Below are 22156 nucleotides of genomic sequence, written 5' to 3' on the forward strand. Positions count from 1 at the left end.
TCGCACATGCTAGGCGAGCGCTCTACTAATGAGCCACAATCCCAGCCCCCATATAGCTCTTTTTGTTGAATAGCCCAGCATCCTTACTCAGCCTGAATCAAGATGTGTTTGTTGGTATGTCTTGGTCAACTTCCTGGCTAGCTTTGAAGGCCATGTCACACCAAACCAGTCCCCGCCCCAGGAAACATACAAGCTAGGACAGATAAAAGCAATGTTGAACAGCCAGGAAAAGCCCAGAACTAGAAGTTGGAAATATGGTTCCAATCTCATCGGAGGGTACTGAGTGGGAAGAGTAGTCCCAGGCCTGGAACATAGCAAAGGGGCCCGATGGCTACCCCATGATCCTACTGGCCCACAGGGCAGGGGACTGGTGATTTCAACACCTACACCCAGCTTCTCAATGCAAATGTCCCACATAGATCTCTCCTAGTCATTTGCAGTTTTTTCTGGGAAGGAGGCCAGGTAGACTTGAGGCAATGGCTATGTTTCTCAGGAGTTGGGCCTTCACTTGAACAAACAGATCAACAGTCTGTGGTTTTAGCCAGGCATGGTATCTAAGCAGCTCAGAAGTTGAGGAAGGAGGATCCCAAGTTCAAGGCCAGCCTCAGCAACTTAGTAAGGCGAGACCCCCATCTCAAAATAAAAATTTTGGGTTGGGGCAGTAGTTCAGTGGTTAAGGGCCCCTGGATTCAATTCTCAGTACCAAAAATAAATAAAAATAAATGTATGTGTTTTTTTGCTCTGTGTATATTTGTGTATAGTTGTGTGGTGCTTGAGATTGTACCCAGGGCTTTGTGCATGCTAGGAAAGTGCTGTCCCATTGAGCAATCCCCAGCCATAATCTGTGATTGTAATGGTGAGGCTGACAAATGAGACAGAAGTGACACCATGTGATAGGTGTACACCCATCCAGAATCCAAACCTAAACCCATTCACAGGCAAGTGGAACCCATATCCAGGATCATAAATGCTGCTGACAATGGACTTGGGTAGAAACCGCAGCCTAAATCTCTGTTTCCACTGCAGGAATGGGCTATTCCTTTTCTTTGGGTGAATTCAGTTGGAGGAAGACATGTTAGAATTATCCTGTCAACACTGACATTTCAGTCATTGTGCTGTCAGGGTATAGAGATAAAAGACACAAACCCCTCTCAGGGATTTATAGTCTGCGAAGACAGAGTCAAAAAATAGTGTCAATAAAGTTCTGAGATGGAGCCTGCCACACACACTCTTACAGGAAGGCACACTGTGTGAGTGTGTGTGTGTGTGTGGGGGGGGGCACTGGCTGCCAAGCCATCACTCCTCTGAGATTCTGAGTAGAGTATACAAGCAGGGAAACTGTAAAAGTTCAAACTGCCGACTTCCTACAGGGTCAAGAGGGGGCGCCAGTGGGGCTCCACAGCCTCAAGACTGACAATGAAGTTTCTGGATGCCTCAAGCAGCAAGCAGTATATGGTGCTAGGGAGATTTGTCCAAAAGGATGCACTGAGGCACAGAGTATATGCAGTCACAGGAAGCCCTCTCCGAATAATACACAGAATATTAAACACTGGTCACCAGATACACAGTCCCTTGGCCCTTATAGAATCCTTGCTTAGAGAGACTTTTTTTTTTTTTAAAAGGTGATTTTTTTTTTTCTTCTTTTTTCTTTTGATGAAGCTAGGGTTGAACCCAGGGCCTTGCACATGGTAGGTAAGTGCTCTTCCCCTGAGCATATGGTTTTACATTTTCTGTTTACTACTTTAATAAATGTGCATTTATAAAATGCTTATTATATATAAAATATTACACCTGGTGCTGTTTACCTACGACTATGAGCTCCTTCCCAAAAAGGAAATGTCTTCCCCAGCTACCTTGGCACTCCCCAGGGTGCCCGAAGCCTGACCCCACACTCTCCAAGGATAGGTGACATATCTTCTCCCCTTCCTAAGTCTCATCCTTCTAATGCCAAGGGAAGATAGATGCTCAGAATGAAAAATGGGTTTTCTTACAACCCAACTTGAGCAGCCTTCTAGTCCTTACTCCCACCTGCACACCTCCAAGACACAAACAGCTCCCTCGGCCCCTGCAGCCCTAGCCTCACCTTGGAGCCTCAGGCTCTCCTGGTACTGGATGATGAAGTATTCTTGGGTCTGCTGCAGCTTCTTCAGCTCATTCTCTGTGTCCTGTGTGACCAGTCGCAGCTCCTCAAAGGTCTGGTTGATCTGAAGGTGCTTCTGGGACATGGCATCCGCAAGACTCCCAGCTGGAGAGCTGCCCTGAGGAGAGATCAGAGAGACAGTGCAGGGCAGTGGGGTGGGAGGAAACCTTTGGCCTTAATCCCTAGGAAAAGTCAACCGATGCCAGAGCCTACTTTGGGCTAAGACTCCCAAAAGCTAAATTTTGGATCAGAAGGAATCACAAACATCATCTGTGAGCACTGGGGTAAAATGGAGAAACAAGTGACCTGACAGAATATGGCACCACCATAGTGGAAACTAGAACTTCAGATCTGGCTTCCACCAGAGTACCAAAACAGGGCCCAATAATTCCTGTGGAGAGACTAGAACTCAACGTGTTCTAGGTATCACCTGGGTTTTCCTTCTAATGATGATGACCCACATTTTCACATTTATTCACTGACCTAATGCGGCTGTACTAATGTTAGGCACGCAGTGGGGAGTGTGGCTCTGTGAATGCACATTGTCTGTGTGCTCACTCAAGACTTTCTTGTGATGGAATAATTTGCTTCCACTGTGGAAGAAGCTGAACCTTTCACAGGCATCCTGAAGACTACCACATGAAAATATGGGGGAGGCATAAACAAGGCCTCTGTGGATCCAGGTATTTAAGTGACCTGGTTTGACCCATTCCTTCAACACCTGGCTTAGAAGGGATTGAGAAGTCTCTCCCAGGTAATCCTACCTGAATATGAGTGTATCTTCGCTAAAAAACAATTCAGCTGGGGTTATATTAATTTGTACTTGTTCACATTGTTTTGTGGTTGCAACCTCATTAAGGTTATAAATCTATTAAGATCAGATCTCTAAAAGGGCACCAATAGGTGCACACTGAGTGACCCTGACAAAGCTGGGTCCAGAGAGAGGTAGATAATAAAGGAATCACCACTCCTCTCCTCACACCCACAGGACACTCACATTGTTGGCTTCTCGGACCAGCCTCTGTTCATTGTACAGAATGTGCCGGATACAGCGGACCAGCTCCATGGGGCAGCGGTCATAAGTGTTCTGAAAGAATGCAACATCAGAAGTGACTTTATTCCACGCCATGCTCTGGGACCTAACCCTGCCCTGTCTTGGGACAGGCAGCTCTCACAATGCAGAACACTCCTGGAGATGTCATGGCCCAATCATGGGTAATACTGTGCACCTCCCCGCCCATGTCAATGAGAATAAGGAAGTACATTACAAAAAGCCCAATTACAGTAAAAAGGGAAGGTTATTTTATTTCTTGAATTTTAGTGTATCTAAGTATTACAGCAATATTTTGAAACCCAGATAAGTCAAGTCCATACCAGATGAGAAATAGGATAATAAAAGTTTTTGACTGGGTAATCATAATTGTTATCACTAGTAAGGGGAAGATGGACACCATATGCCTCTGGATGTGATACCCTGACCATACCACTCATTTATAATTCTGACCAGGGATGTGAAACGTGAATCTAATCATGAGGTAACATCAGACAAACTCCAAAATGAGGAACATTTTGTCTTTAAAAAGTAAGGGGTAGAACTGGGGTTGTGGCTCAGTGGTAGAGCACTTGCCTAGCATATATGAGGCACTCGGTTCAATTCTCAGCACCACAAATAAATAAAGGTCTGGAGCTGAAGTTGTAGCTCAGTGGTAGCACACTTGCCTAGCATGTGTGATGCACTCGGTTTGATTCTCAGCACCATATACAAATAAATAAAATAAAGGTCCATCAAAAACTAAAAAATATTTTAAAATAAATAAATAAATAAATAAAGGCCCATTGACAACTAAAAAAATATTAAAAAAAAAAAAAAAAAGTAAGGGGTAGTAGATCAGGCATGGGGATATGTGCCTGTACTTGAAAGGCTGTGGTCAGAGGATCCCTGGAGCCCAGAAGTTCCAAGACACCATAGTGAGACCTTATCTTAAAATAAAACAACAACAAAAAAGGTAAGGGGTAGGTCAATTATTTTAAAATGTCAATGTCAAAGACAAAGCAAGGTTGCAAAATGGGAGACTAAAGGGATATGACAACTAGATATGATATGTGATCTTGGACTGGATCCTGAACTGGAGGGGGGGGAAATGCCCTAAAGGACACTGTTGAATCAACTGATAAAATGGACATATAGACAGAAGATTAACTAAAAGTAATGTATCATTGTTAAATTTACTAAGGTTGATAACTGTATTATAACCATGTAAAAGAAGGTTCATTGGGGCTGGGGTTGTGGCTCAGTGGTAGAGCACTTGCTTAGCATGCACAAGGCACTGGGTTCGATCCTCAGCACCACGTAAATGTAAAATAAAGATATTGTGTCCACCTAAAACTAAAAAATAAAATTTTTAAAAAAGAAGGTTCATAATCTTATAAAATGCACATTGAAATACTTAGGGGTAAAGGGACATGATGTATGCAACTTACTCTCAAGTGACTAACTAAAGTGTATGTGGAAACAAACGGAGGAGGAGAGAAAGGAGAGTATGATGAGGCAGATTAACAGATAAATCTGGGTGTAATGTAGGACTTCTTTGTATCATTCTTGCAAATTGCTATAAATTCAAAATTATTTTCAAATAAAAAATTCTTTAAAAAAAAGCCACAACCCCAAAGTCAAACGATCAGAATCTTAAGCACAGAACACATGACTCAACAATGCTGGCTGACAAAGAGAACAAGACTCTATAAGAAGTACTACATGAAGGAAGAAGCCATCCCAGGGACAAGAATTAAGTGTGACCCAACATTCACACCCACCTGGAGCTGCGTGGCATAGTGCCCCAGCTTGATCTTCAGCAAAAACCCATCTTCCCCGACCTGGTGCTCCGCCTTCTTCTGCAGCTCCTGCACCAGGCCCTCCAGGAGCTGGGTGGCCTTAATATTCTCCTGTGGATTATCAAGATCTATTGAGTCCCTAGGGGAAAAAAATTACATAATATGTATACATACATGCACAAGAGCCTGTAAAATGCAGCCTCTACACATCAAGTCTTTCTTTGACTAAAATGATTTCTTCCCTTTATTTCTGGGCTTGGAACCAGAACACGCTAGGCAAGTGCTCTACCATTGAGGCACTCAGCCCTGAAGTGATTTCTCCTTAACACTTGTGGTAAATGTTAAGAAACAGCCTAACACAAATTGACTAAATGCCTACATTACTCTATTCACAATCTTCTAATTACCCTAGTGGACTGTACAGTATTTTCATTTCTTCTTCTCCTTTTTTTTTAAAAAAAAAAAAAAAAACTATGTACTGCCCTCTCCTTTTTTCTACTGACTGGCTCTGGTGCTAATGCTATCTACTCCTAGAAACAAAAGGAAAAGGAACATGCTTCGCATTCTCTAAAGGAAATAAGGGCTCTGATAATTTCCTATTTATAGTCTTCTCAAGGGTGTGAAGGGGCACAAGGTCAAGACTGTCCTACATGTCCTTCCCAGCCTTAACCAGTTCCATGATAATGTTGCAAATTCCACAGGTAGTATTTCTTAGAGACAGGTGAAGGAATAATACTGCTCTTTCTAAGGAGTCCTGGAAATGAAGCAGAAGATGCCTAGCATTTACACAGGCGAGACATTTGTATCACTAGTTGCAGATCTGGGACTTTAGGCAATGCCAACTTCTCCAACAAACAAGAGAAACCAGTTTACAGACTTTATATTAATTCAGAGCCATTTAACTGGTGACAGGTGTTGGACGGTCTCTCTCCCTCTCTTCTTTCTTTCCTTTTTCCTTTATTTCTAAAACTTAAGCAACAATTGCTACTGGGTAGTACCAAATTTCTTAGCCTGCTGAAGAAACTGAACAGCTGTCAGACTGAAATAACATCCAATTACTGCTGACCAGTCTAGAGCCAAACAAGAGATCTAGTGGTAGCTAAATGGCTCTGTCATCTCCTAATCTCTGACGTTACAACTAATTTCAAACAGAGACACAAACATGTGTATCAAAACACTGAGACTTTCAGAATAAAAAACAAACAAACAAAAGCAAAACAAAACAAAAAAACCACTGAGACTATCTCATCAAAGAGCATACCCAAATATGCACTGGAGAAGTCAGTAAAGAAAGCCAAATTTTAAATATATATGCTCTATGAATTAAGTATAATATATATTAAATAAAAACCTGCAGGGATTGAGGCAATGATGCTTCTTGTTTGGGAACCCATGCTTGAGTGGATCCCATCTGAGCAAAACTCTTGGAATTCTGACACTGGTTCTTAATGTTCCTGCTAATAAAGAGATTTCCATGGATGGCTTCAACATGAAGAACTGAAGATTTTTCATTAAAATCTTTACATCTTTTTTTTTTTAAATCAGGGATAGAGCCCAGTGACACTTAACCACTGAGCCACATCTCCAGTCCTTTTTAATATTTTAATGAGGCATGGTTTCGCTAAGTTGCTTAGGGCCTCACTAAGATGCTAAGGCTGGCTTTGAACTCTCAATCTTCCTGCCTCAACTTCTCAACTTCCGAGCTGCTGGAATTACAGGCGTGTACCATGGCACAAAGCTAAATCTTTATCTTCTTAAGAAAACCAAACTACATATAATTCAGATATTCCTTAATCAACACAAATCTTTTAGAACTTATCAGTAAGCAAATTACATGAGAAATCTACTAAAGGAAAGCTTATTTGCTTTTTGAGACAAGATCTCACTATGTTGCCCACGCTGGTCTTGAACTCCTGGGCTCAAGTGATCCTCTTTGGAGCAGCTAGGACCATTGCCTGTTATCTCTGAGCCAGGCTAAATTAAAAAAAAAAAAAAAAATTTTTTTTTTTTTTTTAACAGGGCTGGGAGTTGTACCCAGGGCCTTGCACATGATGGATAATGTTCAACCACTAAGCTACACCCCCTAAATGAAATTTTAAATCAGCAGAAACTTCCTACTAATGTTTTTTAAACCCTCCAAATCATTAAAACAGAAAAGAAAATGAAAAGGGAATGGAAAAGCACTAAACAAGGTGCACCTGACATTCTCATATTTAGCAGGTTTTTTCCCCCTCACTTAATTATATGAAGCTGAGATTTTTTTTAAATTGCCTAGAAAATTGTCTGCCTTTGGTGCTCTCTGGCTGCTGAACAGAAATCTGCTACTAACAATAATTTGCAATTGCAAATTATTCCATGGCAATAGCACTAATTGGAAATACAGCCATCTTCCAATAGTAGCATCAAGGCTGGCTTCTACTGAGGTCTGTCAAAGAGGACCCCTGGCCACAATGGGGAGGCTGAAACCATTTAGAGAATACGTCAGATCCACTGACAGAACCCTTGCTTCAGAGCAGAGCGGAGCTCAACTTGCTGCCAGTGTGTAATAACACTGTCACTTAAAGAAACTAAAGAGCTGGTGGTGCAGCTCAGTGGTGGAGCACTTGTTGAGCATGCAGGAGGTGCTGGGTTGGCCCCAGCATTACAGAAGACAAACAAAAGAGCTGCTTTGTCAGTCGACTATACTGCACCAATTCTAAAGGGATTTTAGAACGATGCAAGTATATAACCAATAATTTGGGAAATAAAGAGAAAAATGCTTGTTAAATCCACTGAAATGTAATTTCTGTTAATATTTTGGCATATTTCCTTTTAGATTTATGCATATATGTGTAAAATACATATAAATGAAAAACACCAATGTATTTACCGTTAAATTACTTATCTGCCCCATCAAACACTAAATTCTGAGGGGCAAGGACTTTCATTTCTTCCAAAAAATGCTGCTATCTACAACAATGCTGGCACCCTCAGGCACTCAAAACATATTAGTTGATTGCTATTTATTAGCAGCAATATGCTAATGTTTTTAGTAGTACTAACTATTAAAGGGAACAATGAATCCTGTTTTTAAATCCCAAGAGTTATTCCATCTCCCTAAATCAGATGGGATTAAATACCTTTTCATGGATCAAATAAAAAAAAAATTTTAAGCACATAACTTTTTGAAAAAATTTTTTGGTACTGGGGATTAAACTCAGGGGTACTCGACCTCTGAGCCACATCCCCAACCCTATTTTGTATTTTATTTAGAGACAGTCTTACTGAGTTGCTTAGTGCCTCACCATTGCTGAGGCTGGCTTTGAACTCACAAATTCTCCTGTCTCAGCCTCCCAAGCCACTGGGATTATAGGTGTGTGCCACCATGCCAAGCCTTAAGCACATAACTTTTAAAGTCTCCACCATGAGATTTTTCTAATCAAACTTTTTTCTCTTCTTTCTTTTTTTTTTTTGGTGGTGCTGGGGATTGAATCCAGATCCTTGCATGAACATTCCTCCACTGAGCTACTCTCTCAGCCCAAACTCCAATATTCTGTGCTTCACAAAATATGATGTAAAAAGCATTGTTCACCTACCAAGCTTGGCTTTCAATCCACTGGGATAAATAATGCCGCACCTCAATGGGGAAATGCTGGCCATATAAGGCTTGCATCTGATGAAGGGCGTCTCCTTGGAGCTGCTGAGCTTGTATCCACACAGCCATGGTTCACGACCTGTTAAACAAATAATCTGTGGTTTAGATGATTTTTTAAATCCACCAGAGTAAATATTCATATAGTTAAAATGCTAACACACTATTAGCCCTTTAGGTGGATTAAAGTGGGTTTTTTTTTTTTTTTAATTTTGCTTACTGGGAATTGAACCCGGGGATACTCAACCACTGAGCTAGTTCCCAGCCTTTTCATTTTGAGACAGGGTCTCACTAAGTTTCTCAGGCTAGTCTTGAACTTGAGATCCTCCTGCCTCAGCCTCCCCAGTAGCTGGTATTACAAGCATGTGTCACTGAGCCTGGTTTTAAAAATCAGTATTCTTTAAGTGAATTTTAGCTCTAAAATGTTTTCAAAATGTAGACATTCAATGTGGTCTTGGGAAGGTAACCAATCAGATCTGTGAATTCCTGCCTATAGATATACTGAGTCCTATAAGTAAAATCACAAAGCAGCATTAGGGAAAGAAATGCCTATAACTTTGATATCATTACTTTTGTTCAAAATTGTCAGCAATGGTTAGCAGCATTTCAACAGTCATAAAAAAAAATGAGCAGAAAGACTTTTTAAGAACCATTTTAGATTTGTTACTTTGGCTTTAAGAACTGAAATAAACATGCTGCCATGTTGGAAGAGCCCAGTAAAAGAGAGCACACCCATAATCCCAGCAACTCAGGAGGCTGAGGCAGGAGGATCTCAAGTTTGAGACCAACCTCAGCAACACAGTGAGACCCTAAGCAATTTAGCAACATCCTGTCTCAAAAAACAAAAACAAAACAAAACAAAAGGTTGGGGATATGGCTCAGTGGTTAAGCAGCCTGGGTTCAATTCTCAGTACAATTAAAAAAAAAAAAAAGTGTTCTCTGCTTCCTGATGCGATGTCCAGAGCTGTTTACTTCTGCCACACTCTTCAGCCATGATATTCTGCCTCACCATAAGCCCAAAGGAATGGAGATGGCCATCATGGATTGAGACCTTGGAAACTACTGCAGCTCCTTAAGGACAGAGGTTCCAATATCATCTAGTTCACTACTGCACTGAATAGCATCCCCCACAAACACACATTGTCTCAAAAATACTTACATTCTGACCTTAGTATGGTCTTATAATAAGAAAATTTTAGCCCAGTTTTAAATAAGTACTGATTCAAATGGTGTCACTGCACCATTTATTCAAGAAACTTAAATCAAGTCACATTAGTGTTCATTAAGGGAAAAAAAAAGTGAAAATATCTAAAGCACAGATGGAACCCTATGTATTATCACTAATTACAACAACACAAAGACAAAGGATTATTTGATAAAATACCCCAAGGTTCACCTTCTGAGTTATTCCTACAGAACTTATGATGCAATATTCTGTTAAATTACATCTGATAAAAATCTTCCAGAAAAAAGAATACATTTCAACTAAGAGAAATGAGACTGAGCCATTATATTCCAACAGTGAGTAGTTTTTTTAAACATGCTTTTTTTAAAAATATAAAGAATACTCACTGCAGCTTTCTTTTAAAAAAAATTTGTTGTGTTGGACCCTGGGGTGCTTAACCACTGAACCACATCCCCTGTCCTTTTTATGTTTTAAGACAGGGTCCTGCTAAGTTGCTTAGGACCTTGCTCAATTGCTGAGGCTGGCTTTGAACTGTGATCCTCTTGCCTCAGCCTCCTGAGTGACTGAGATTATAGGCAGGCACCAGTATGCCCTGTTCTCACCTGAGAATTTTTTATGCATTCAGAAGAGACTCTCTGGGATTAATCAGATTGGAGCAGCAATGTTTTTACTTTATATAATGAAGGCCACTAAAACTGAATCTTGCTCTAACACTATTTTCCATAATGTAGAATCTGGGATAAGACAGGGCTATACTGAACCCCATCCAAGTGACCTGGCTACTGATTTGCACATTCTCCTAAGAACCTGTTACAGTTATGGTCCAGTGAATTGGACCTGGATTTTGTTGACTCCCAGAAATTGCACATGTATGTCAGGAAACGAAAAACCCTCCTGTTAGTTGTAGCTGTCTGATCGCGTAACACTGAGCTATTTAAGGGACGAGTCAGTTAGCCAACAATGAGGTATGGGACGGGAGCCAGTTACCTATTTTAGACTTGTGCAATGCTATAGAACACTTGAACGGTGTACAATTTTATTTAGGGCTTTAAGGCTGGGATCACTGTAACATCATCAAAGACATCAAAGTTCAATGGCTGTGAGTGCACCAGAAGAAAGACAAGGATAAAAGTGTGCTCTCCAAAAGTAATTCCTCTTTATAATCAAACATCTGGAAGATACTTAATTGTACAATATACCTTTTAATCAAATGAATCATAGCCCAAGAATTTGAAGAACCAGATAACAAATCATGATTTTTGGAGGAAGGATAAAGCATGGAGGGATGAGAGTACTTATAAAAGTGGGGTGAAGGAGTGAAGAGTGAAGTCTTTCTTAGTGGTACAGAATAAAGCAGTGCAGGACCTTGCCCTAGCTCCCTTCATGAACATGAGAATGACACCCACACAAAAAATTCCCACACCCACATTCATTAGCAAACTGACCCAGAGACAAAAGAAGGAAAATGGTGGAAAAACCTTGATCTCCTCACAGATCCCCTTCCAGGCCACCCAAATAAAATAGTACCATGGCCACCTTCTGTGCTCTTACTCTGTTTTTCTTGTCATTTCCTCATTTCTTGACACGCATCATATTTTGCTTACCGACTCCCCCAAGGTTGAAATCACCATGAACACAATGATTCTGTTTTGTTCACTGCTCTTTCTCTGGGGTCCAGAACAGCGCCTAATATATAACATAAACTTTTTGTCATGTTGTTGTTGCACAAATAAATGTATGCACACGATTGGGATAACCCTATCAGCTTTTTTCAAATTATAATGAAACAGGATATCAGGATGAAATACCAAGGCATGGAAATGAGACAGATTTCAATTTAACTAATCAATTATAATTTTATAATCTGAATGTGTCTATGTTGACAACGGTCTACTTGTTCCTTACTAACACTGGCCATCATTTGTAATTTTCCCTGTAGTTTTTGTTTATGTTCTCCCATTGAACTCTTAAGAGTAGTAAGTGAAGGGAGCCCATCTCATTCAGTGTGGTGTTCCCAGGACCCAGTGCAATGGCTTGCCAAGGAAAGTGGTCCATAAGTCTTTGCTGTGTGAATAAATATATGAATAAATATTCATATGTGCTGCTGGCCAAGGATATAACAGGAGCCTATTATTGTTTTAAGAAAGAAATAGTATGGTGATAAGCTGGGTTTGTGGCTCAGTGGTAGAATGCTCGCTTAGCATACATGAGCCACTGGGTTTGATCCTCAGCCTCACATAAAAATAAAACAAAGATATTGTGTCCATCTAAAGTTAAAAAATAAATATTAAAAAAAAGAAATACATAGGGGTGGGAGGGAAAGGGAGGGAGAAGGGGAATAGCAAGGATGGTGGAAGGGGATGGTCATCATTATACAAAATATATGTATGAAGATGTGAATTTGATGTCAACATACCTTATATATAAACATTATGATAAATTGTGCTATAAAGGTATATTAAGAACTGTAATGCAAAAAAAGAGCTCATGTATAATGGCATAATTTGGCATGAACATACTTTATATACAGAGTTATGAAAAATTGTGCTGTGAAAGGATAATTATGAATGTAGTGCATTCCACTATTGTCATGTATGTAAGACATTTTAAAAAAAAGAAATACTATGGTGATATGCCACATGTACAGGTACCAATGTAAAGACAACACTTTAAGTTTTATATTAGTTGGGCTGGGGCTGTAGCTCAGTAGTAGAGTGCTTGCTGAGCATGTGTGAGGCATTGGGTTCGATCCTTAGCAACATATAAAAATAAACAAATAAAATAAAGGCATTCTGTCCATTTACAACTAAAATTTTTTTAATGTTTTGAATTAGTTCTTAGTATTGATTGAAGTGTAGACTGCTGAGCTCTTAGAATGTCAGAATATTTTTTACAATTCTAATTATGAACATGTCACAATAGTTATTTTCTAAAGTAGTATGACATTTGAAGGGTAATAACTGGTAAATGTAAAGCAGCAGTTGCCTTATTTTGATAAATACAATATAATTTCACTACATAAAAGTGCTTTGTCAGAGCTGGAAAGTAGATTCTGCTTATTACTGGTCAAAGTGTAAAATAAATAGCTAGCAGAGAGGGTTGGTTTTCAATGTTCCCAACACAAAGAAGTGATGTGTTTGAGGTGATATACCAATTACCCTAATCTGATCATTAGTTTGTTTGCATGTATTGAAATAGCACACTGTATGCCATATGTTGTACAATTTTTATGTCAATTTAAAAAATTTAAACATTATAATGTAGGGGCTCGGGGTATAGCTCAGTTGGTAGAGTGCTTGTCTTAAAAGCACAAGGCCCTGGGTTCAGTCCCCAGCACCTCCCCCCCCAAAAAAAAAAATATATATATATATATAATGTAAAATAAAAGCATATTAAATAGTACAGAATTGTATGTACTTTACTTTTAAACTAAGATCTATACACATATGGAATATGAGATGAACACCATGTAGCCACTTTATTTTTTTTGAATACATTTTCATTGATTTTTAAAAAATAAATGATAGTGGAATGCATTACAATTCTTATTACACATATAGAGCACAATTTTTCATATCTCTCTATATAAAGTATGTTTGCACCAATTCATGTCTTCATACATGTACTTTGGATAATAATGTCCATCACATTCCACCATCCCACAACTCTTTCCTATCTAGAGTTTGTCTATTCCTCCCATGCTCCCCCTCCTTAACCCACTATAAGTCAATCACCTTATATTAGAGAAAACATTTGGCATTTGGTTTTTTTTGGGGGGATTGGCTAACTTTACTTAGCAGTATCTTCTCCAACACCTTCATTTACCTGCAAATGCCATGATTTTATTCTCTTTTATTGCTGAGTAATATTCTATTGTATATATATGCCACATTTAAAAAAATCCATTCATCTACTGAAGGCATCTAGGTTGGTTCCACAGTTTAGCTATTTAGGATTGTGCTGCTATAAACACTGATGTGGCTGTGTTCCCTGCAGTATGCTGTTTTTAAGTCCTTTGGGTATAGACCGAGGAGAGGGATAGCTGGGTGTATAACCACTTTAAATACTCAGCTTAGACAAGATAACTTCCCCCAATTTATATGAATAAAACCTAGAATTTAAGCAGTGTTTTTCTTTGTATATGTCAGGACACTTCATCCCCTTTGTTAGGCTACTTCCATTCCACCTAAGCTGATTCCCTGTCCCTCTCTCTGGTATCTATCCAGTCATCAAAAGCTACTGAACCTACAGAGTGACTGCACCTCTATCCCCAGTACACCCCGCCCCTTCTGCTTTTTTACACGCACTCCATCTTTAATGTGTGATGTTCTCACAAGGGAAGTGGTCTGTATCTTTGGTAAGTCATCACAGGGCTTCTCTAAAGACTGGGAAATGGATTCGCTGTCATATTTTTAGGCCAAAGATGAAAAATAATTGAGCTCTGTTTAGTTGTACTTTCAGTGTTCACAAGCATTCTGAAGCCTCCTCAAACAGCCTTGGGGGCAGAATATTGTACTTTCTGCAGCACAAGGCATTCACATCAACCTCCAAAATCTTAATATATCCAAGGGCAAGGATGGCCAAATGCAGTGGGCCCTGAGGCATTTGCTAATACAAGTCTCAAGATCTGTAAACTTACAACGGTACAGGCTTACTGAAAAACCATGCAAATAGATGTCTACTACATCAATTAATGATATACGTGGGAGAGATTTAGTGATAACTTTATCTCAATAATAAATACCTTTTTATCAGAAGCTTTCTCTTTTAAGAAATATAAAATTTTTCAAAGAGAAATATCACTTTTTTTGAAGAATTCCAGAACACTTGGAGCCCAGGTCTTGCTGTAACTCAACTGTGGGGTAGAGAAGCACAGAGCATCTGATTCTAGAGGCTCACAAAGCACATTTGCCAATGGAGTGAATGAATTCTAGCTTGGGGTAAGAGCAGGGGCTTAAAATGTATGTAGAGATATTTAGTTTCTGGATTCATGTGGATAATTTAAAGCATTTTTATAATTTCTGTTCTCCATCTCATATCACCACCACACATCTCACCCCATCCCATTCCAGGGCCAAAATTTCTAAAAAGGGGTTAAAGTTCTGGAGATAATGCTGAACTCTCCTAAATAGCTCTGCAAAAGATCTGAAATCTTTGACCTCTCTGTGCCTCAGTTTTCTTATTTATTAAATGAGAATAATAATACTTAGGTTCCTTGGGAGGTTGTGGTAGGAATGAATTACTATGTGTAAATATTTATTCCAGCAGAGACTAAGGTGCCAGGGGACCGTGCCTTTCCCTACTCCTTCCAAGGACACATCTAAGTCCTGCTACTTAATAATGTAAAAGGCAACTAATAAAATTTGCAGCTTCATTTATTATACTGCTTTATAAATTATTAACAATATTCTGATTTACCTAATAAATAAATTTCAGAAATAATAATGTTGAGAAATGAATTAAAATAACTTTTACTAGTGTGGTTATTATTGTCTACCAACCAGATTTAAGAGCTAACATTGACAGAGCACTCACATTATGCTTTTATGAATCTATTCATTTAATCCTCACAAAAACCCTATGAAGTAGGCATTGTTATTATCCCCACTTTATGGATGAGGAAAGAGGTTCAGTAGGATTAAATATAATTGTGGATGGTGTAGCAACTTTGGAACACCATCTGGCAGATCACTAAAGGTTGAACGTAGAGTTACTATACCATCCAGGAGTTCTACTCCCAGGGATATGTCTAAGAGAACTGAGACATGTCCACACAAAAACCTGTACACAAATGTTCACACAAGCAGTACTCATGACAGCCCCAAAGTGCAAACAACCCAAATGTCTGCTGATGAATAAAGAGCTGGTTGTGGTGGCATACAATGGTAATTTCAGCTACTCAGGAAACTGAGGCAGGAGGACTGCAAATTCAAGGCCAGCCTGAGCAACTTAATGAGACCCTGTCTCAAAATAAAAAGGCCTGAGGGTATAGCTCAGCGGTACAGCACTTGCCTAGCATGAGAAAGGCTTTGGGTTCACAAATAAAAAAATATCAAAAATGCAAAGGAACGAAATCCTAATGCATGCTGTAATATGGATGAACCTTGAAAACGTGCAAAGGGAAAGACAGACACATAAGGTGACATTGTGATTCCATTTCATAGAATGATCAAAAGAGGCAAATGCACAGAGGGGAGATGGTGAAAGTGTTTTGAATTAGCAAGTGGTGACAGTGTTATAACGCTGACTCTGAAGAACCACTGAATTGTACACACTTTTCTAAAAGGGTGAATTTTATGATATGTAATTCTAGCTTGATAAAATATTATTTTAAAAGACAGAAGAGGTGAAATAGCTGCCTCTGGTCCCACAGTACTAAGGCATTCCCAGAGCTGGATCCACCCCAGAGCCTGTATCCCCACGGCTGTGCCACACTGAGTCCAAAGGACCTGTGCGGGGTTGTCATGTTATTCACTGCACTTTTCCCTATGTGTGTTACATTTCGTAATTTACAGAGAAAAATAACAAGAAATGAGAATAATAATAAGAGTCTCTGATTTTGGCAAAGACTAGGGCTAGCTGGCAGATGAAGCAGAAGACATAAATATTGCTTCTGAGCTGAAAAGTACAAGGCAAGGAGCCAGCATTCAAAACTGTTGAACACGTCAGTACCTATTAATGACTAAAGGGCTTTGGACAGAATATAAAGGGCCATTTCCCTGGTCATGTTTACTGCTCAATACCAACATTATTAAGTGGTGGTGCTTACCTAGTAGGAGGGACACTGAGGGACAGAAAAATATTAATAGCAGTAAAAAAGGATTAAGACTTTGTTCATATTAAAATTGGCTTGACATCAAGAACGAAGGTTATAGCAAAATTACTACACCTAGAGATAAGTCAATAGCTGGACATGGTGGCGCATGCCTATAATCCCAGCAATTTGGGAGACCGAGACAGGAGGATTGCAAATTCAAAGTCAGCCTCAGCAACTTAGTGAGATCCTGCCTCAAAATAAAAAGGGCAGGGGATGTGGCTCAGTGGTTAAGTGCCCCTGGGTTCAATCCCTGGTACCCACCCTCCTCAAAAGAGTAGGTTAATACCAGAGCCATCTGCTTTAAAAAAAAAAGTGGACATTATAAGCAATTTGGGAAGACAGTTCTTTTTTGAAAAAAAAAAATTATTAAACAGATAGGAAAGGAACAGAGCCAGGTGTAGTAGTGCATGCCTGTAATCCCAGCAGCTCAAGAGGTTGAGGCAAGAGGATCTCAAGTTCAAAGTCAGCTTGATCCATTTAGTGAGGCCCTAAGTGACTCAGCAAGACCTGTCTCTAAATCAAATACAAAAAAAAGGGGGGCTGGAAATATGGCAGTAAGTGCCTCTGGGTTCAATGCCCAGTCCAAAAAAAAAAAAAAAAAAAAAAAAAGAACAGAAAGAATAAAAGCAAAGTGTGTTTGGCCCAACAAACAAGGAAAAATGTGCTCAGGCAACACAGAGATGATAACATTCTGGGAAGATAGTCATAAATCTTCACATCACAGCCAAAACATTACATGTCACTTTGGGAAGAGAGAAAGAGGAGGGAGAAGGGGAGTGCAAGAAGGAAGGAGAGGGGGCTGGGGCTATGGCTTGGTGACAGAGTGCTTGTCACTGTGTGAGGCACTGAGTTCCATCCTCAGCACCTCATAAAAATAAGAACAAATAAAAGAAAGGCGTTCTGTCCATCTACAACTACAAAAAAAAAAAAAAAAGAAGGAAGGAGAGGGCAAGGAAGGGAGCCACTTGCTAAATACAAAAATCAAAAACCTCATCAGTGGATTAACATGTATTTTAAACTCTCAAAATACCTCAAAAATTACTTATTATTCACAAAGGGGAAAAGGTACATTCCAGAGTATATATTTGGTAGACAACATCTTTTTTTTTTTCTTTCTTTCTTTTCCTATGGTGCTGGGGATTAAACCCAGGGCCTTGTGCATGCAAGGCAAGCACTCTACCAACTGAGCTACATCCCCCAGCCTGATAAACAATATCTTAACCTCAGGATCAAACATCCCCAACCATGAGATGAAGTGAAATTATGTGTGTTCAGATGTGATGTGCTGAAAAGAATACAAAAAACTAACTTATAAGGAAACATGAAGAAACAATCTACAATCAGGTAAACCCCAAAATCCAACTTATGGGACTCTCATGAACAACAACAACAAAAAGCAGAACTGCTCTAGATTAAAGGAGGCAAAAGAGACGTGATAATTATCAAAAGCATAATTAAAAAAAAAAACGCAGGACATCATTGGGCTAATTAAAATAATTTAAATATAGTCTGTACATTCAATATTCTTGTGTCAATGTTAGATACCTTGAGAGTGATAATGGCATTGGGGTGTATAGGAATGCTCTTGGTCTAGCAGCACATACTCAACTATTTAAGGGTGAGCAGTCCTATGTCTGCAACCTACATTCAAAGGAGGGAAGAGTAGAGATGGGGAGAGTGATAAAGCAAATGTTAACAGCTGCTCATAAATTGGTCCATCTAAGTGAAGTCTGTGTGAGTGTTTGTTGCTCTATTCTTTCAACTTTTCAGTAATTTTTTTTTCAAAATCAAATTTAAGGGCATAAATTCCATAAATATAAAAGAAACCAAAGCAATGAAAATGGAGATTTAATTCTCATCTTTTTTTTTTTTTTTTTGGCAGGGTACGGGTACTGGGGATTGAACTTGGGGACACTCGACCACTGAGCCACATCCCCAGTCCTATTTTGTATTTTATTTAGAGACAGGGTCTCACTGAGTTGCTTAACACCTCGATTTTGCTGAGGCTGGCTTTGAACTCATAGTCCTCCTGCCTCAGCCTCTGGAACTGCTGGGAATACAGGTGTGCACACCAGGCCTAATTCTCATCTTGATACTGTCCCTAGTCATAGATAAAGTTCTGGGCTTCTCAACTTCCTTGCAGCTGGTAGGATAGGATGTCAGCGTCCCTGCATGTGATTATCTCCATGTCCAAATCCAATAAGCAACTTGAACAACCCGTTAGAGAAGAAGTTACATCAATACCATTTTCCAGACGACTGAAAACATTTGCTGTAGCCCATAATAATGACCATCTGCGTTATGGAAAAATAAGAAACATGTTCTCAATATTTTCCTCATTAAAGCCCACAGCCTCCCCCTTACCACTGAGGATTGATTGCAGTATTAAGTTCCCACTTAGAAAAATTTGCTTTGAAGAGTGCCTTGCACTAGGTCAACTCCCAGGGACAACCACTAGTTAAGTAGTACGATACACAATTAGAAGAAATTGGAAACAACGTAAGTGTCCAAAATAAAGGAATGGTTAGACAATAACACATTAATCTGATAGAACAGTGTGCTGTCTTGAAAATTACATTTAAAAAGTTATGTTGAAACACAAATACCATGTAGACATATCCTCTTGAAGTATTAATAATGCTAGATCTATGTACAACATGTATGCTAAATGACAACTATCAGAGAAAAAATCAAAGAAATGTGTAAATACCTGTTACACCTAGGTGAAGGAGTTTTGGTACTTTTTTGGTAAAGTTCTTTGACTTATTAAATTTTGCTTAAAACGTAAAATTTGAAGGCTGGGAGTATAGCTCAGTGGTAGAATGTGTGCAAAGCCCTAGGTTCAATCCCTAGCACCACACCAAAGATGAACAAACAACCTGAAATATAGAATTAATACTCATGGGCAATTGGTATTCCTGACTATTCTACACCATGTTTAAAGGGAAACACAAATGCATAGGAAGAAATTTTTGTCAACATGACAGTATCCCAGTTATGGGACTATAATACAAACCAGGTAGCCTTGATTTAAGCAGGACATGAAACAGTAAAAATTCAGAAACATGAAATATTATTTTAAGAAATGTAATTCTATCACTTTCAAATATATAGTAACTTTAACGTGTTTTCAAGAAGTGGTTCAAGACCAAGTTGAAGATTAATTTGTTATTATGACACACACACACGTTTATATCAATAATCTGGCTGTTTTTTCATCTTTGATATGACTAAGTAATCTTATACCATCCATAAATAGAACGAAATACACAGAAAACCACTCACAACAGTACAAGAATTACTTTAAAGAAATACATTTCTCATAACCTGAATCATACACCTTGACACAACTGGCCTATCTGCAGGCCCCTGAGAGTTCAAGGATAACAATTCAAGGTCTCTAGAAAGCTCTGGGTACAAGAGGAGATCACAGAAAACCTTGGCTATTGGCTCCTAACTTAGCTCCTACCCAAAAGGCTAGAAGAACTAGGGAGAAATTTTCCCATTTCATTGACATCAACCCGTTTTGTACCAAGAACTGATACCTAAGACCAAAGCAGGGTTATATTGCTTCTGGATTCTTCCCTACCTTAGGGAGGCTGGACAGATATGACCAGCTTCCATGAACACTGTAGGGCGATCTTGCTAAGGAAACCCTGGGGCAATCCTCCTTATATTATTCTCTAAATTTTTTACGCACCTCAGCATTAATCACCTAACAATTTGTGCCATCGACAATAAATATAGAAAAGAGACCACTGCTAGTTTGGAAAAGCATACCTATCCACTGAGCCCAAGTTATATGCAGAAGACTGTGGCATTTTGCCACTTCTATCACTTAGGTGTAGTCTCGCATTTACTGTGAATTATCATGAACTTCATTTTTGCTTACAGTCAATATATAAATGCTTTCAAATAACAAAAAAAAAATGAAGCTAATATGTTTTGGTTAAAATACTAGACGACTAAAATCTCCTCTTTTAAAAGAGAAATGCCACATCAGCTGGTTTCTTTGTTTACCTTTGGAGTGACATTCCATCTGCAAAGCCTGACTATAGCTTTCTGAAGATCATGTCAATGTGTGTGGTATGATACCACCTACACATAGGTAAAACAAATCCAGCAAAAAAGGTGCCTCCAACAATGACTGCAAGTGGGTTAAAAAGCTAATTCAAATTCTGAGAAGAAATGACACTGGAATAAGAGCTCATGTCTTAGAAAACCAAAGGTCTATCCTGTCAGGAAAAAGATTTTCCAGGTATGAGAAGCAATGCTGTTATGAGGACGTTTAATGTTAGGATGAATTAAAATTGCACACGAAGCAATTACACATTTACTACAGCATTAATACTGGACTTTATAATAAAATACTTTTTCTAAAACAAACCACTTTTCCTGGAAACAGGTTTTCTCTTGCTACACCTCCACACACACACACACCTTGGCACTGTGAACTTGAGTGCATGTTTCTACAGCACACAACAGATTTGCCACAAGGCTCCCGCCTCTTACTAGCATTGTTATGTTGGGATAACGGCAGAACGATTCTGTGTGTGTATGTGTATGTGTGTGTGTGTGTATGCGTGCACGCACACTTTCACAGGCTGCACTGTTACAGGAAGAAGCAAAGAGCAGCTATTTCCTTCCAAAAGGTCAGCTGTCTCAGACAGACCAAACAGAAAGCAGTAAATTCTTGCCAACTTCCCCTCCTGCTTCTGCAGCTAGTACGCAACAGCATTTGGTTTCCAGTAAAGCTCCAAAGAAAAACAAAGCAAATGTGAGACCTAGAATCTGTGCAATCTAAGTGTCTCACTTGCCTCAATTTAAAAGGTGGTAAGATCACACTGAGCTACGCTTTTCAGACAGAGAGAGAACTGTGCACCGGTGAGAACTGTCAGGTTTAAGGTGAGATTAAACACGAGGAAAAGGACAGGACAGGAACCATCCTAGATTTTATATCAATGGTCCAGAAGTTTCCATCTAAAAATAAGATGGCATTTTGGCAATAATAAATGCAACAGCCTGTAAGGTCTCTAATTGACTGATATAAAAATAAAATTTTAGCTTTTCTCTTCTCAAACTAAACTCAAAATAGTGGTCCAACATGCTAGAATATTTGCAGGGTTCAATGCTGACAACCACAGAAGCACATATACAATGAATACATAGTTCCTTAGCTTAGACGTCGAGAAAAGACTATAAAACTGTAATCAAAAGGGGAAAAAAAGGGGACAGAAAATAGGATTTTAAATCTTCTTTAGATAGTAACCCCTAATAGTTGTGAATAATATTGAAAATTTCATCCTGACCCCCCTCAAAAAACAACATTATATTCTTGAATAAACTTATTTAAGAGAGCATCAAGGGCTGGGGTTGTGGCTTGGTGGTTGAGCACTTGCCTAGTATATGTGAGGCACTGGGTTCAATTCTTAGCACCGCATATAAATAAAATAAAATAAATGGTCCATTAACAACTAAAAGGGGGGGGGGGAGGATCAAACTACAGGAAAGACTATGCATTGAGTCTTTTTAGATGGAGCAAAACTAGAT

General features: G+C 39.1%; 1 protein-coding gene across 5 annotated transcripts in view; it reads right to left on the minus strand.

Moving 5' to 3' along the window:
- The window catches only part of Stat5b (signal transducer and activator of transcription 5B), a 63626-nt gene that overhangs the window by 17578 nt on the left and 23892 nt on the right, over positions 1 to 22156 (minus strand). For 4 of the 5 annotated variants that reach the window (XM_046446545.1, XM_046446546.1, XM_046446544.1 and 1 more), the window contains exons 2-5: positions 8548 to 8685; positions 4955 to 5111; positions 3138 to 3227; positions 2084 to 2258 (exon numbers count right to left, since the gene is read on the minus strand). In XM_046446545.1, coding sequence (XP_046302501.1) covers positions 2084 to 2258; positions 3138 to 3227; positions 4955 to 5111; positions 8548 to 8675 — 550 coding nt within the window. In that variant the 5' untranslated portion in view covers positions 8676 to 8685. Of the gene's footprint in view, positions 1 to 2083; positions 2259 to 3137; positions 3228 to 4954; positions 5112 to 8547; positions 8686 to 22156 lie in introns of those variants that run through there. The other variant, XM_046446548.2, reaches the window with a different exon arrangement.

Source organism: Marmota monax, unplaced genomic scaffold (assembly GCF_021218885.2).
Source record: "Marmota monax isolate L192 unplaced genomic scaffold, Marmota_monax_Labrador192_F-V1.1 WCK01_AAM20220418_F8-fsc00346, whole genome shotgun sequence".
In the NCBI taxonomy this organism is placed as follows: Eukaryota; Metazoa; Chordata; class Mammalia; order Rodentia; family Sciuridae; genus Marmota; species Marmota monax.